The following is a 17,598-nucleotide window of genomic DNA, read 5'->3' as shown; positions in this document are numbered from 1 at the left end:
ATCTTCAAATCGGTGATAGTAGAAATAAAATAAGAGTGGTTCTGAACTGTCAATATATGAGGCTCACACCACTCAAAAAATATTTTTTTTAAAAATGGTCAAGCAACCAGCTGGTATGATTTCATATGGATTGACCCTATATGGAGAGTAAAGAAACTTCTTTGAGTCACAGGCGAATTCAATTAACAATAAAATTCCTCCTTAAATCATGGGAAAATCATCCTCATCCATTTAATAAATTGTTTGAAATACTAAAACAATGGGCTGAAGCCGATGTAATAAATCCTCATACCACCTCATATTTCCTTGTATACTGTGATTACTTATTTCCAGAACTTCGATCTAATACTTTCGAACGTGGGGGCCCTTGGCTACGAAAAGTGTTGTGCTAACCACTTCGCCACGGAGGTCAGCATTACAAGGAAATAAACAGAAAATGGCATCTATGTTTTAATATGCGAGAAACATTTGCGAGAAGATTATTGACGTAACAAATAATTATTACAAGACGCTGTGATGAAAATTATTAATATATCTGAAATATCGAGAGTTGACCTTGCAGTCTCTAAATGTACTTTTAGGGTTACGCAAAACCTTTACTCAAAATTGCTAGTGAAAATTTATAAGCTATTAAAATTTAAAACTTATTCCTGTTCGAAAAAAGAAACTGCCAAGTCAAATTAATATTTCGTAGAAATACATATATTTTTCTTTCATGAGGCCAAGAGAGTATTTGGAGGGGACGGTGACTTGGGAAGGCTATAGCCTCGGATCTCGATCTGCAAAGGGGCTTCCAGTGGGAAAACATTGCTATGAAATAGTCCAGAAGAAGGGGCGAAATGATTTTTTTTAAATGGCTCAAGAATACAAAGATATAAGTGAACATTTGACAAGCTTAGTCTAAAACTTACAACTGAAATCGTACGTGTGTGTGTGTGGGGGGGGGGGGGGCTACGTGAGTGGAGTATGATTCACAATACTAAAATTAAAATAAATATGTGGGAACAATATAAATCAAAATATGTTGTAGCTAGTGACGGCGCAATAGTAAAGATGGAGGGGTAAGTCATATTTTCCCGGGGCAATCATGTTTATTATTCCGTTACATACGACACAAAAATGCATATTTTGGCTAAAAGAGCATTCATTCATTTATTTATTTTTGTCGTTTTGCTGGGGTCAGATAAGATAGAGAGAGATAAATTGTCGAACGAGAATAGGGGAGCGTTCCTGCTCTCCCTGTAGTGTGGTCACTGCCTATAGCTATGCTGGAGAAGAATGCACCAATTAATACGCTATTAAATAAGACAGATACTTTTAAAACTTTTAATCAAATTATTTGTGAACTATGATTTAAATTTAGAGAGAGCACATACTTGTTGAATTTAATTTGGATGAGTTAACTTCTGAAGCCTGCCATTTCCGAGCCTTCTTCCGGTGTAACTGCACTGCCCTTTGAGCCCTAGCTGCTGCGTTCAGGTGGCGGAACGAGCAGAATACTAATTAAAACAAATATGTGACAAATATATATATATAAAAAAACAAAGTGTTGAAGCTATTGACGGCGCCAAAGAAAAGATAAAAGAGAAATGTGGAAAGTGCAGTGATATTTTACGGGAAGCAGTCACGTTTATTACACCCTTACATTTACATACAATATTAAAAAGTTCTGCTTTTAGATCTCGCACAATGCCATTTTCACAAAAATGGGCAATCCCGCATTTTTTATATAAATTAAGCTGTGGTATTTTAGATTTCTTCCGTTAGTTTCGTGATAATAGTTTTCACAGCTTTCCATAGCATTTAGGCATGATTTCAGTTGACAAGAACAAAATAATCTTATTTCAAAACATACTAACTACCTAACTAACTATCTAGCCTTCTTAAACCCGAAGGTTCATGGCTGCAGCAACACAGGCCTTCCATCTTTCCCTATCTTGAGCAAGATCTATATACTCTTTTCCATCTCTACCGATTTCCCTTAGGTCCATCTCAACGTTGTCCCTCCATCTTCGTCTTGGCCTTCCTACAGGTCTCTTACCATCAGGTTTCCCAACAAGAATCCTGTAAACTCCTCTTTCCTCTCCCATTCGAGCCACATGGCCTGCCCACCTAAGTCTTCTTGATTTAACTATTCTAATAATATCTGGACATGAATACAAATTATGTAGTTCTAAATTATGTAACCTTCTCCACTCACGTGTCTCCTCATCTCTTTTAGGTCCAAAGATTTTCCTAAGGATCTTATTTCCAAATACTCTCAATTTATGTTCCTCTTTCAATGTAAGGGACCAAGTTTCACATCCATATAATACTACAGGCAAAATTACTGTTTTGTATATTTTAACTTTTAGTTTCTTAGATATTAAACGAGACGACAAAAGTTTATGAAGAGAGAAGTAACATGCATTTCCTGAATTAAGCCTACTTTTTATTTCCTCTTTAATATAATTTTCATTTGTTAATATTACTCCTAAGTATTTCAATTTGGAAACTGGTTCAAACGAGTTGTTATCAATAATTAGATTTTGATTATTACCTAACACTTGGTTTCGGCCTGTAAGCATGTATTTAGTTTTCTCTTTGTTAACTTCCAAACCTATCTCTTTAGCTGTTTTGAAAAATATTTTAGCATTATTCTTAATTGTATTCACATCATCCCCCAGTAAGTCTACACCATCTGCATATGCTAACAACTGAGTCACACCATTTAATTTTAGTCCTTCTTTAGTTTCTTTTACCTTCCTAACAGCATATTCTAAGGCAAAATTAAAGAGCAATGGAGATAATGCATCTCCTTGTTTTAACCCATCATGAATTGTAAATTTGTCAGACGTATTAATACCCACACGAATTTTACTTTCTGTTTCACTGGTGCATATTTTTATCATACTAACAAGCTTCTTAGGTATTCCAAACTCTACTAATATATTATATAATTTATCTCTTTTGATCGAATCATATGCTTTTTTGAAATCAATGAATAGCTGATGGGCATTTTGATTATATTCCCACTTTTTTCAAGTGTCTGTCTGATGTGAAAAATTTGATCTGTAATTGACCTGTTACGTTTAAATCCACATTGATAATCACCTATAATTTCATTAGCATATGGGGTTAGTCTTGTTAAAAGAATGTTAGATAATATTTTATATGTTGTTGAGTGTAGAGAAATTCCACGGTAATTATTGCAGTTCATTTTATCACCTTTTTTAAACACAAGAACAATTATGGATTCTTTCCACTGTTGAGGGATTTCTTCTTTATTCCATATTAAACAAATTAATTTATGAATTTGAAATATTAATGAATTTCCACCATATTTAATTAACTCAGCTGGTATTAAATCAATACCAGGTGCTTTGTTGCTTATGATTTAACACTAAGAGTCTATCTCTTAATTTAGCAATTACTAAAAAATGGTCACTGGCACAGTCCGCACCTCTATGTGTACGAACGTCAATTATACTAGTATGTCTTCTCTTATCAATGAGAATATGATCTATCTGATTATGAGTTTTACCATCTGGAGAAGACCAGGTATATTTATGGATATCTTTATGTTTAAAAGTGGTACTTTTAACAATTAAATTCTTTGAGGTTGCAAAAGTAATCAATCTTATACCATTATCATTACTTAATTCATGAAGACTTTCTTTACCAATCGTGGGTTTAAATGTCTCCTCTTTGCCAATCTGTGCATTACAGTCACCTAACAGAATTTTCATATCATACTGAAAAAATTTATCAAAGACCTGTTCTAACTCTGTATAAAAATCATCTTTAGTATTATCATCTTTATCTTCCGTTGGTGCATGTATGTTTATTAAAATAATTTTACACCACCTACCCTGTAAAACTGCATATGATATCCTATCATTAATAAATTCTACTGTTTTAAGAGCCGAGATAATTCTATTATTTATGAAAAAGCCTGTTCCAAATTTATGATTTTCAGTACCACCATAGAAAAAAGTATAATTTTTAGTTTTACAATTCCCTTCTCCTGGCCACCTAACTTCCTGGACAGCTACTACATCTAATTTATACTTAACTATCTCATTAACTGTACACTGAAATGCTCCAGGCCGGTAAAGGCTCAGAACATTCCAGGTGCCTAATTTAATATCCTTATTCCTAATGTAGATCTTATCCTTAGTCCAGGGACCTCCCAAAGTAGTCCCCACCCGGAGATCCGAACGGGGGACTATTTTACCTCCGGAATATTTTACCTTGGGAACATCCATGGCCTTATATTGCTGATTCTTGACATGGCTTTTTACAGTGCAGAGTTGTCAGCTCTACGCCTAACCCCCTATATGAGTGGAGGAACTACTACACTGTGATTATGTAATTATACAACATAATACTTGACATGTAACTTTTGACAGAATTTTTTATCACATTCTGTTTATAATACTTATCCATTATAGGAGTTTAATATCTTCACACATATTTACATAAAAAAGGAAGCCCCAAGATTTGACATTTCCGAAGGGAGAAAAAGGAGCCTATTTTGCAATGGACTGGCTCATTCAAGAGCATGAAAACTGCAGTATTCACATGTATCTTCCTCTATTCTCGAACATATTCATTGATAATATGCCATGCCTTTTCCTTAATTCATTGTCAGTTTGAAAAAGGAAATACTGAAATAGTAAACGCATAAGCACAAGAATCACCCTCAAACTGAGTGATAGTCCCACATTATTGATTCTGCCCATTTCTGAGCAGAATCCTGCGTAATTTCCCACCTGGTGTGTGCGAAGTTTCTGTGTGCAAAAGTTATGTAATATGTTGGAAGATATGTATTGGGCCCCTTATAGGGGAGTCAAACGAGAACTTGATGGGCCCGGGCCCCTCTGCCCCCTCTCGGTTTCGGCACCGGTGGTGATGTGATATATATATATATATATATATATATATATATATATATATATATATATATATATATATATATATATATATATGACACTATTTTCTCACAGCTGTAGAATGATACATTTGTTACAATCATGCAGTCAAAACTCTTTCCTGATTAAAGATAGGTTGAAGAAACCTTCACCACAGCATTTTTCGTGAAATTGTAGCCTGATTTGATCTAAGGTCGGAATTTTTCCGGCTTTGTCCCCGCAAAAAGCTGATCCAGGGTCCACCCAGCATGAAATCAAATGGTACACGTTGGGGGGAGGGGGTGTAAAAGCGGCCGGAGAGTGATGCCCATCACATCACCTCCAAGATGTCCGGCATCGATAACATGCGGGACCTTGCTCCCACATATCCCAAATGTGCCTTCATGGCACGGTGCTACATGCACAGGGAACTTTAACTTTACATTTACGTGCGTATATTGTATTCGTTTCTGTACCTCTTGAGTAATTACGTTTATTTTTTTATATGCGCATATACGAACCCTCTACTATGCCAATGACTGAGGGCTCCCCCTAAAGGCTTACTTGTCTCTGGGGTTGTAGATCCGGCACTGGCACCGTGCCATGAAGGCACATTTAGGGAACATGGAGGGTATTGCCCCACATATTCTCGATCTCGGTCATCTTGGAGGTTATGTGATCGGCACCACCCTCCGGCCGCCTTCACCCCTCAGAGTTACCCGCAGGAATCCACTGACTTGAGGCTGGGCAAGCCCCAGAGCCGCTTTGTGCGGGGACAAGGCAGAAGAATTCCGGGAATCGAACCCGGGTCTCCCGCGTGACAGTCAGACGTCATACCAACTTCTTTTTTTATTTTTTAAAGGAATACCCTTATGCTGTAGTATCCCCCGACAAACACAAAACATCCATTTGTTAGCCGGGATTCGAACCCGGGACACCTGGCCTCGTAGCTCGCTGAATTAACCACTCCGCCACGGAGGCCGACTCCGACTATACCACTGTGGTTCTATAATTAGTAATAGTAATTTATTATAATTATTTTTCGGATTACTGTATTTTTAAGTTATGCATCTACTTCAAAACATACAGCAAAAATAAATCCAACGCGCTTAATTTAAAACTCCCTTACATTGGAATCCTGAAGAGAACAAAACAGGGGTTCCTTTGTAAAACGATTTCTTGAAATCCATTTTACACATTTGAATCAACTTTGTGATAAATTGATTAGAAAGGATGAATCTTAACAGTAAAAGTTGTAACTTTTCCCCTGCTACTATATTTTAGAAGATATTCGTTGTCAAATATCTCAATATTTGCATAAGGAACCAGCCTTTTCCGTGTGCCGAGTGTTTCGACGATGACGTCATGCATCCACGGACAACTACGCATACGATCTGCGCCGCCGAACGAGCACCCCCTGCCTTAGTAGTTCTCCTACGAGATTCAAGTTTAGGTCCCTAGTAGGTTACGATCTGTTAGCATTACCTAAGGTAATATCGCTAAATGCTTTCTTAAAAAAAGTTCTAAATTACCTGTACATTCATTCCAACTATTCTACGATACTCCGTGTTCTAAATACATAATAAACTTGCATTTTTGAGGGGCAAAATGACACTTCAATTAAAACAAAAATATTGGTGCACGTATTATTATTACACGTGTTAACTGAAACTCACTTTGGGCGCAGGTTTGTGTCGTCAATTTGTGACACTTCGGTCACTCGTCTTCATCTGTTCTTAAGATTTGCCACGCGCGTGTCAGCAGACTCGGCCTTTGTAAAAAGTACAGCGCCTTGAATAACGCAGTGTGGAAAACGACCCAAGAAACTGGTTCCCCAGACGGATGAGAAACATAGATGGCAGTGCGGTCAATGTCGGTGCTAATTTTCTTATGAAAGTAATGCGGCTTTGTTAGTTTTTGGAATATATTCATGGGCGTCCGGAAAGCGGGCAAGGGGGGGCCGTGCCCCCCCCTGGAAAATGAAAGTCAACCAAAAAATATGTATTTCACACATATAATTTCATTTTAGCCACAATAATATGTGTTAATTATTGCATGAACACCATAAATTCAAATTTAAGCAATGTTTTTTAGAGAACATCACTATTTTTGGGAAAAATTTGTCTTCGTTTGCCCCCCCCTGGAAAAAAATACCTTCCTTGGCCCCTCCCTGGAAAAAATCCTGCGGACGTCCATGAATATATTATGTAGATTTGTTTGTCTTTAAAGGCGGTACGTGAATTGATGGAAACAGTTATATTTGTGGAGTGATTTGCAGTCACGAAATGACATTAATTTGGAAAGAAAAGTAAAATAAAATTAATAAATAAATAGCATGCGTAACACAAGAAGAAACATCGCAATGTGATTCCGGACGTCAGGTCTTGGACTGTGTATTAGAGTTTATTTTTCTATGTTATTAGAATATAAATAGTATCCTGAGAGATATTTCATACCGAGGCGACAAACCACAAATGTCGCTTGAAAGCGAGCAGTCGGATATCAATGCAGCCTTTCGAACCGTAGGGACACAAGCTCTGACTGCACCGTTTCCTCAAGGAGATTTTAGACCAAAGCGACACGCGACAAACGATACGAGGATTTCAGACCAAAGCGACACGGGTCATTCGGTCCAAGGCAACTTTCATACCGAAGCGACACATGTTGCTTGGAAAGGAGCCAATCAACAGCAACATTTCACATCGTAGCGGCATGACGGGAAGCACAGGCCAGCGTTCGGTTGGTGAAATCCTCAAACGATAAGTGTCGCGTGCCGCTTGTCGCTTTGGTGCGCAATCTCACTAAAGCAAGACACTCATTGCATCGCGTATGCGCGAACAACAAACCACGGCAACATGTTGCAAGCTATTGAGGAAATGGCCCAGTTTGTCGCCTAGATCTGTTGTTGTAATGTGCGGTTTATCGTGTCGCCTATCTGTTATTCGCAAGCAACGCTTGCTAATAGACTGAAGGCAGCATGTCGCTTGTCACTTAGTTGGGAACTTTCCCTGCTCCGACCGAAGTAACAAGTAGCACGCGAATACGCCATATGAACGTGTCGTTTGCTGTTTGGAGCCTCATGTGCAATGAATGCTATTTTACAGTCTGGAAGTGTGTGTCACTAGTGTGACAGTGTGAACATCCCGTGTCGCTTGTCCCATTGGTTTGAAAGTTGCCTTACACTCATGTCGATGGCACTAAGAAAGTTTTGTGGGGTTCCCCTTGTCGTTTCATGCAATCGTCATTATCATCATCGCCGAGATTAGTTTAAAGCGGAAGAAAAGATACAGTAAATATAAAAAATACAAATGATTCAGTGTGTATAACTTTAAAAGAAATGATGATGATGATAATAATAATAATGAACCTAATTCATACACAAAAATTTAGTTGCCAAGAACATTCCACGCGTATTTTTTCTCCCGTATTATTAACGAAAGTATGACGATAACAGGACGTGGTCGACTGTCTAAAATGTTCGTTAATATCTTCGCGACCACTGTACCAAATATCATAGCAATTATCACATTCATAGAAATGCTTCATGTAAAAGAATCAGACGTTGCAGCGAAAACTCCATTTACTTCCATTATAAGCAGTCGAATACCAAGCACCGGGTTCAACACCAGCGCCTCTAGCGGATCATTTTCGAGTGGAACCAGCCAGAGAGCGCAGAACCGTGCGCGTTTTCCACACTACGTTATTCAAGGCGCTGTAGTAAAAAGTTATGTACCATGTCTAAGTTAAGAATACAAGAAATATTAATATTGGAATCTAGTTTTATGTTGATAAAAATGTGTAGGTTTCAATTACTCGCAATTTCCTAGGATAATATCACAATATAGTCACTTTTATTTAAATAATTAAAAAAAAATATGGCGTAAAGTACATCTGAATAAGGAAGAGAGAAAGAAATAATGACTTATTTTCAATACACGAAAAGTTATTAAATATGTACCATGTGTATAAAAATAAGCTTGTTAAAAGTAATCAAAACTGTACTGAAAAGAAAACATACTTCTGCATTGGAAATATTGCTAATAAAAAAACTGTAATAATTTTTTCATTCTTTTGCTATCTCTAACAACAATCTGGTAAGACATATAATTTTATTAACACTCTCGAGTACTGTAGTTGAAGGTATGAGACTTCAGATGTGGAGAAAAAATTTAATAGTGCTGCGGCGTGTCGAAACTTTGCGAGGCATGTTTTTAAATAACAAGAAATTTCTTTTGCTGCACAATCAATTGGAAGAAGTGACCAATTCGTAAGTCATGTTTTCATACCAGTCTATAGAAGATTTCAAAGAAGGAATTTTCAAAGCACCAAGCTTCCTTTCGACGATTCCTCTTAAATCCGCATTTTGTTTAATATACTAACACTGAACATTTAACAAAATGAAAAATGCATAAATTTACAAAAGAAAATTTACATTTTTAGGAAAAGGATGAATCTTTGAAGCTTCCTTTCGACGATTCCTCTTAAATCCGCATTTTGTTTAATATACTAACACCGAACGTTTAACAAAATAGACGGAAAAGCATTGAAAGTATATTGGGGTAAAATACTCATGCGTAACTTTGCTCCGAGAGCAATGCATACTTTTACCCCAGACGATATTTCTATCGCGTGACAAGTCAGCCAACAGGAACCCAGTGGCTTTAAATCTGAAGGAAACATTGTTTATTTATTTATATATTTATTTATTGAACTCGACAGGTACATAACCTAATTACAGAGCCCATATGAAGGATACATAGTCAATACAATTACATATACTTCTGTAATATAGAGATAGAAATTATATATATGTCTATATATATAAAAGATGTCAATGGTGTTATTCTTGATTAGCAAGTTATTGTAACTGGTGCACATTCTCCACAACGGAGATTTCTTTTTAATTTCGGATCTAGCCTTCTTTATAAGAAAAACTTCATTCTTTAGTCTAGTTTTTGACGACGGCATTCGAAAATTAATCTGGCAGAGTAGATGTTCAGAATCTATTTCGTGATTTAGCAATTTCCACAAGAATACTATTTCATGTAACGTTCTTCTGTGACACAGCTTTGTAAACCGACATTCATATATTAGGTCGTCGTAGTGTTTAAATGCGGGGTAAACTTTCTGAAATTTGTATTTTAAAAATCTAAGAAATCTCGATTGGACTCTTTCAATTGCTACACTGTAGTTCGGTGTGTCTGTATTCCATATAACAGAAGCATATTCGAGTTTTGGTCTTACATATGAATAATACAAAACTTTTAGTGTCTCTATATTCTTGAAATCCCTCCCTATTCTAAGAATAAACCCAAGGTTCTTGAACGCTTCACTAATTATTTGTTCTACGTGTTTATTAAAAGTAAGATTTGAATAAAAAATAACCCCTAAATCCTTGACAGTAAAATTTCTTGCCAGATGATTGTTGTATATTTGATACTGAAATTCAACTGGTTTTTTTTTCTTTGGAGTATATATTACATAATGACATTTATTGATATTTAGTGTTAAATCATTGATTTTTGTCCACGTTTCTAACTTTGTAACATCATTTTGAAGTTGCACACCGTCATCTTGTTTGCTTATTTTCCTGTAAAATTTAGGTCATCTGCAAACAGCAATTTGTGTGAGTTTTCAAATGAATCCGGCAAATCGTTAATAAGTAATGTGAAAAGAAGTGGCCCAAGGTTAGACCCCTGACGTACTCCTGAGGTGACTCTTATCTCGTCGGATGTGTGGCCTTTATGCGTTACGTACTGCTTACGGTTCTGCAAATAGGGAGCGAACAGTTGACGCAGTGGTTCAGAAATATTGAAGCATGCTAATTTACTTAATAGGATATCGTGGTTAACCAAGTCGAACGCTTTTCAAAAGTCGGTATATATTGCGTCAACCTGACCTCCTTTGTCCAATGTTGAACTAATAAAATTGGTAATATCGGAGAGATGGTCAACACCGATCTACGTGGTACAAAGCCATGCTGCAACGATGATATTACATGTTTTACGGGGGTAAATATGTAACAGTGCATGATTTTTTCGAATATTTTTGCTGGGGCTGATAGTATACTTATTGGTCGGTAGTTTTGTACGTCATTAGTGTTATTGCTTTTGGCAAGTGGACAAATTGCCGTGTCTTTCCATTTTTCAGGAAATTTGTGTTTTGCAAGAATTAAATTAAAAATTAGATATAATGGGTATTTGAATATACGTATTACTGCAACCTTTGACTACATAGGGCAGTATCTAGTCCGGCCCGGCTGGTTTCTTAGATTTTAAGTTTTTAATTGCTTTTTCTACGTCTTCAATTCCTACCTCTGTAATATTAAGATTATCCAAAGTTTCATATTGTTTATGGTTAGGCAATACTTTCATGTCATATCTACGGGGATCTTTTTTATGTAGAAACACTGGTACCGTTGCAAACAATATGCAATAGCTGTTATTATTTTTTAAAAAAGAAACTAAAGCTGTCGTTCGCTTCAAAGTACAATTTTACGTATCAGTGGCATCTCTCTCTAATTCGTACGATCCAACCATTTCGATTTTAAAGATGTTAAAAGAAACTATTAGTTTTCCGTTTCGCTCAAAAACTGAAATAAACTGAACAAAAATTTCTGATGTGTCCTATATATGTACCGGGTGGTATTTGAAGAAAGGTACGAGTGGGAAATCCCCGCTCTGGTTGCCTCAGAAGTAGTTACCGAAATTTCCCCATTTGAAAATTTTACAAGTACACATTGTGTCTGTGCACGCATATTTGCATATATGAACTTGCAAACCGTTTGTTACAGTTACTCAAACTATGTTTTGATGACTCGATGTATACAATATTACACATTCTTGCAAAACAGTCTTTGAACAAACCTCGCAAACAATGCAATAATTTATAACCTTTCACAATTCGATTATTTATGATTTACGAAATTATTACTTTTGTTTGAATTATTATATTGACTAGAGACGATATATTTTTCATAAGAAATAATGCCAACTTCTCCTAGTGTAAAACGCGTGGTGTGCGCTTAGAATTAAGGCGAAATGTTAGTTATAGGTGTAGAAGAAATGTTGGGGATATGCAAGTATTCAAGCTTTGTGTCATTTTATACTGCTCCAAAGACTTGCTATACACAACAAGGGTGAATAATTAAATAATGAAATAAACTATTTTGGATAGGGATGGAAATCGAAAAGTTATGTGAGAGAGAAAATACATGTAAAAAATGGTAGAGAACTAAAGAAATGAAGAGAAATAAATGAGTCAGGCACAGTGAAGGGATCCAGAGAAAGGAAGAAAAGAGTGAGGGAGAGATATGTAGAAGAAATAATAATAAACATACAAAAAAGAAAGAGAGAGAGAGACAGGTAAATAAAGAGGCAAGACACAGAAAGAGAGAGAGAGTTAGAAACGAAAGAGCAAAAAAGAGGATGAAGAAAGAAAATAAAAAGCGAGACAGAAAAAGTTACTAAAAAAAGAGAAAGATTAAGATATGAAAGAGGAAGAAGAGAGAGAGAAGAGGAGAGGAGAACAAAAATAAAGCCGCGAGGTAGAGACAGAAGAACGAAAATATAGACGCAAGACAGATTTACACAGAGAGAGGAAGAAAGAATAAAGAAGAAAATGAGACAGAAATCAAGAGGGGGAAACATAGAAAATGAAATAATCAAATGAAGACGAAGTAAACATGAAGAAAGGGATACCGAAAAAAGGAAGACAGAATGTTACGAAAAGACAAAAGATGCAGTTAAAAGAGAGAAGGGAAGATTAAGTAGACATTATTTTCCTTTCCAAAGCTGATTTATTCAACTGCCCCCCCCCCCCCCCAACACGCTAGACCCTTCCTTCGGGCACCCATGATGGGACAAACACGTTTCCAGGATTCGAACCTAGAACTCCTGATGTCATGGCACGTTACGCTAATCGCTTCGTCACCAGAGGTTGGTCTCAGTCAAGCTAGGCGAATGTGTGTGTGTCTAAAAGAGGGGGCTTCCCTACATTTTTGATTCAAGACATCGATTTGCGACGAACACAATGGCTTAAGCCAATAACATCAATAAGAGAAGTAAACAAAGAAGAAATAAGTATGAAGAGAGAAAGGAAAATACAAATTGAGGCAAAGAGACAGAAAGAAAGATAATGAGAAAGAGCAAGAGAGAGAGATGTGACGTTCATAATATATGGAACTTATTTATCTGTTTCGTAACTACGTATTTACATGTTACGTAGTTACAGACCCACCCTACATAATATTGAAATACTTATCTTGTCAACATATCTCTCCCCTATCGTTGTAATCGAGTCATTGAAGACCAAAAATTAACCTTGTTATTTTTGCTAACTTGTGAGAAAGTGTAATGTTGATCTTTTGGGAACACCAGAGAGAGGAATAGGAATGAAGGAGGCATCTGGGAACTTTTACGGAAAAAAGAAACTTCTTTCATCTTATTGAAATTATAATTCAGCTGATGTACGTTAATGCCTTTTCTTCATTTGACAATGTAGACGCAGCTTGAAAGGCATGAATGATCGAAAGAAAATTATCATTTTGCAAAACTGATAAGAGTTGAATTGAAAGTTTACAATTCGTAAAATACTCAAGAATCGTACACGTGTTAATTTATTCTCGAAATGAAGGTCATGCATATGTGTGTTTGTGTTTGACTGTTCGCTAGGTTCCCTTTGTAGGAGCGAGATTTATAGCACGGTGGTTGTGGACGTATACGTGTATCTGGAAACTAAGGTGAAGCATGTATGTAATCGATAAGTCTAATGTAATATGTATTGTCCTCAGTGCAGATCAGTGCAAGTTCTATTGACATCAAACACTCTCCTTTCCAGCGGAAAATGTTTCTGGCAGAGACCGAAGTCTTATCTGGAAGCATTAACCATTTTAATGACCGTGTTCTCTTTGAATGTTGCTACTGCATTCGCGGAAAAGAAACAGTCAGACATTGTTTCAGGTACGTAAGCCCAACTTGTCTTCTAGCGTTGGAAATTTTGTTTGTTGGAATTCTTAATTTAGTTTTATAAATACGTGATAGAAGATATGTGTTGTCTGCTATCGGTGTAATACTATGTAGCTACTCTGTGTGAGTAGTTCAATTCTTAGTTATAAATTATATACAGTATTTAGAAATATAAAAAATCATTATTGATAATAAATACAACAGTAAGACTTGAAAGATAAATTAAATGTTTTGCTTATACTACTAATTATCGTATACTACATATCTTCAATTAATTATTTTCTAACAACGTTACGACCCCCCAAAAGAAAAGCAAGACCAGAAAATAATGGAAAACTGAGAGCATTAGTAGATATGGTTTATACGCATATTTTCAAAAATATTTTTGGTTCTATTTTCGTATTTCAAGGTTTCTCTAAACTTATAAATGCCATGTTCACTCTCCTTCTTTTAAATATGATTGTTATAGTACAAACTGGTGATGTTATACTGATTTTACAATTTGAAATATTTCTCGATTCAATCTCTGATAATAATGAAATTGTTCCTGAAAATTATAATATTAAAGTTCCTGTGTATCAAACGTTATCGTTATAGTTTCTAAAGCAGCCATACAGCACATTGGGCGAAATAAGGAGAATATCTCCTTTTCGTTCCCACTACAAAATTTTCGTCTAATCCCTTCTTCGCGGTTAACTTAAGGGGGAGAGGGACATTTTCCCCTAGGTCTTTCTCGCTGCTACAGCTGCCGATCACTGTTGCCAACTTCGCTCTTTTGGAGCCAGATCTGGCTCCTTCGTGTACTCGTTTGGCTGTGAACTGTGGCATAAGCCCCCGCGCCCCGCTATGTCACCACCACTGGCTCCGGCCCACAAAGACCAACTTTTGCCATGAGTGTACATTTTGCACGTGACGTGGTATTGTTATATTGGCTGCGTCACCCACCCCTCTTACCCTCTTACCTCCCCATCTACTTTATAGCTCCGTGGCTAAGGTGAGTGAAGATGACAATATTGTTTTCCGGGAATCCTTTATTTTCGATTTTATATGAGCATCAGTGGATTATTGAAGTAGTGTAATCATGTATCTTCAAAATAGTACTTGGTACGAGGCCTATTATTTTTATTAATTTAAGTACAATGGAAAACCTATTTTGACGATGTTTTTGTCGATTTTATACTATTGCAAATCTGTGATTTTTCATCTCGTATTTCGTACAAGTACATATATTTTAGCGGTTCAAACCAATACGTGGTACGAGGCCTATTATTTTTATTAATTTAACCACAGTGGTAAACCTATTTTGATGATGTTTTTGTCGATTTTATAGTATTGCAAATCTGTGATTTTTTCATCTCATACTTCGTACGAGAGTCATAATTTCTTTCGAGTTAAATACACACACCCACACCCACACCCAAACCCACCTACACCCACCCACCCCCACCCCCACCTACACCTACACCCACACCCACACCCACCCACACCCACACTCACCCACACGTTATGCAACAAGTTATTACGCAATGTTTACGCAATATTATGATGACTCGTATCTAGCGTGTTGTTGGTTATGACGTAATGCGATGATGTGTTGTCTTCTGATTGACTTACTGTTTCAGATGTTTTCATCCGCGCTTAGGTTACTTAAAGGGTTTTCGCATTATAGATTAGTCAGTATCGTGAGAGTGTTTGAAGAGTACGGACGTGTTGTTGCAGTGCTCCTCATCATTTTTTTGTTAAAAGTTAAGTATTTCATTTATTTTAAAGCTACATACTATTTTATTATTTTAAGTTTAAAAAGTGTATCAAGTGATTTTTTTTCATAGTAATTTCGATTAGATTAAGTTTTGATGTTGTTTCCGGAAATTTTGTATAAATAACATAGCTGAAAATTTTATCGTAATAGCTACAATTATTTTATTTTGAAGCTGGTTCAAGTCGTTTTTCACACAGATTGAATTTGTATGAATTTGTATTTGTATTGAATTTTGTATTCTTTCCCGAGAAAATTTATATATAAATACAGAGCTGAAAAAAATATTATAATTATAACTATTGTCTTTTAAGTTACATTCTATCAATTATCGTAAGTTTAAAAGTGTTTTTTTTTCTAGTAAATAGAATATTTTTGAATTTTGAGTTGATTGTGCGTCTTATTGTTATTTACTTAAAGCATATTAAAAAAAATGTCATCTACCAATTTCATCCAATGTGTTATTTGTGGGAAATTAATCCCCAAAACTAATATTAGCAAGCATAGGGCAAGATGTAGCGAAACAAGCTCGAAAATAAATCGTTTGTTACCTACTAAACCTTGTACTCAATGCGGAAAAATAATTAGCATTACTAATTTAAGTAAACACATGAAAATTTGCAAGGCATCAACCAGACATGGAACATTGAAAAGAAACATTGATCATCCTGAAGCTGAAGCTTCTACTTCCAAACAAATTAAGATGTCTAATGACCAAAAGCCGATTAGATCTGCATTCAACAACCAACTCCTGGATTTTCTTTTTACTTCGAAACCAGGCTGTGATATTTCTAGTTTTTTGAGTCAAATTAAAACATCTATCATAAATATTTTGAAAAATAAACTGGATAACAACTCCATAAAAGTATATGTTGATCTAATCTGTGAATATGAGAAAACCAATGGTACAAGAAATATTTTTTTGCATAAAACGAGAAACCAAGTTCTTTATTTGGCAGACATTGATAATTTGAACGTTTTTTATTCTAATCTTACTAGTGAATTAATTAGGAAACATGATGAATTCGAGGCTGAGGGATCAGGTTGGTCTTTATGTAGAAGTCCTCACAGATTAATCGCTTATGTAAACAAATTTACACCTTTTTCTGCTTCGAGCTACGTTCCACTTCCGGTAGAAATTCAGCATAAGAGAGCCGTGCTGAGTATTCATAACACCGACAATAAATGTTTTATGTGGTGCATTTTAGCGGCACTTCAACCGGTTCATTGTTTAAATAATCCGAAACAGGTTAGTCAGTACACACAATATGTAGACGAGATTGAATATGCTATGACAGGCATCGAATACCCTGTTGCTATTTCTGACATAACAAAGTTTGAAAACAGGGTACGAAATGGAGAAGGAAAACGATTAGCTATAAATGTATATTCGTATACTTCAGTTAAGCATTTTGTGCATCCCCGTTAGGTTAAATAATATTGTTGATGACGAAGCCGTGGAAATCAATCTGCTTCTCATTGCTGACGATGATGTTCATCATTACACGCTAATTCGTTCACTCTCCCGCTTGGTCAGAAGCCAAACAACCAAGCATTGTGCACACATTGAAGTTTGTCCAAGGTGTTTAACCGTATTCGACGATCTTGACCAACGTAATTACCAATATTTCCAAAATCAAGAAATTGCCAAACAAAAACTTTCTGAATATAAAGTCTATTGTGGAGTCAACAGACCGGCTCGCATGTTGATGCCCAAAGGAAATGAATTCGAAGAATTTAAAATGTACAAGGCCTTGTTGGAACATCCGGCCATTATCATTGCAGACTTTGAGGCTTTTCTCAAACCATTGTCTTATTGCGATCCGGATCCCGAATTTTCTTCCACAACACCGTACCAGCTTCATGATCCAAATAGTTTTGGATATGTTGTTGTTTGGCAGGATAGAATAGATAAACCATATATATATCGCGGACCGAATGTTATTGAACTCTTTTTTAAAAAAATGGTGGAGGAGGTGGAGAA

General features: G+C 36.1%; 1 protein-coding gene across 2 annotated transcripts in view; it reads left to right on the top strand.

The window, feature by feature from the left end:
* Positions 1–9,018: 9,018 nt before the first annotated feature.
* Positions 9,019–17,598, top strand: part of LOC145987174 (neprilysin-11-like) — a 52,367-nt gene continuing 43,787 nt past the window's right edge. For both annotated transcript variants that reach the window (XM_083121687.1, XM_083121686.1), the window contains exons 1-2: positions 9,019–9,159; positions 13,731–13,852. In XM_083121687.1, coding sequence (XP_082977813.1) covers positions 9,035–9,159; positions 13,731–13,852 — 247 coding nt within the window. In that variant the 5' untranslated portion in view covers positions 9,019–9,034. The remainder of the gene's footprint in view (positions 9,160–13,730; positions 13,853–17,598) is intronic.

Source organism: Lepisma saccharinum, chromosome 4 (genome assembly GCF_977018435.1).
Source record: "Lepisma saccharinum chromosome 4, izLepSacc3.1, whole genome shotgun sequence".
Lineage (NCBI taxonomy): Eukaryota > Metazoa > Arthropoda > Insecta > Zygentoma > Lepismatidae > Lepisma > Lepisma saccharinum.
The sequence above is the reverse complement of the archived record's forward strand: the minus strand, read 5'-3'. Positions and strand labels throughout refer to the sequence as shown.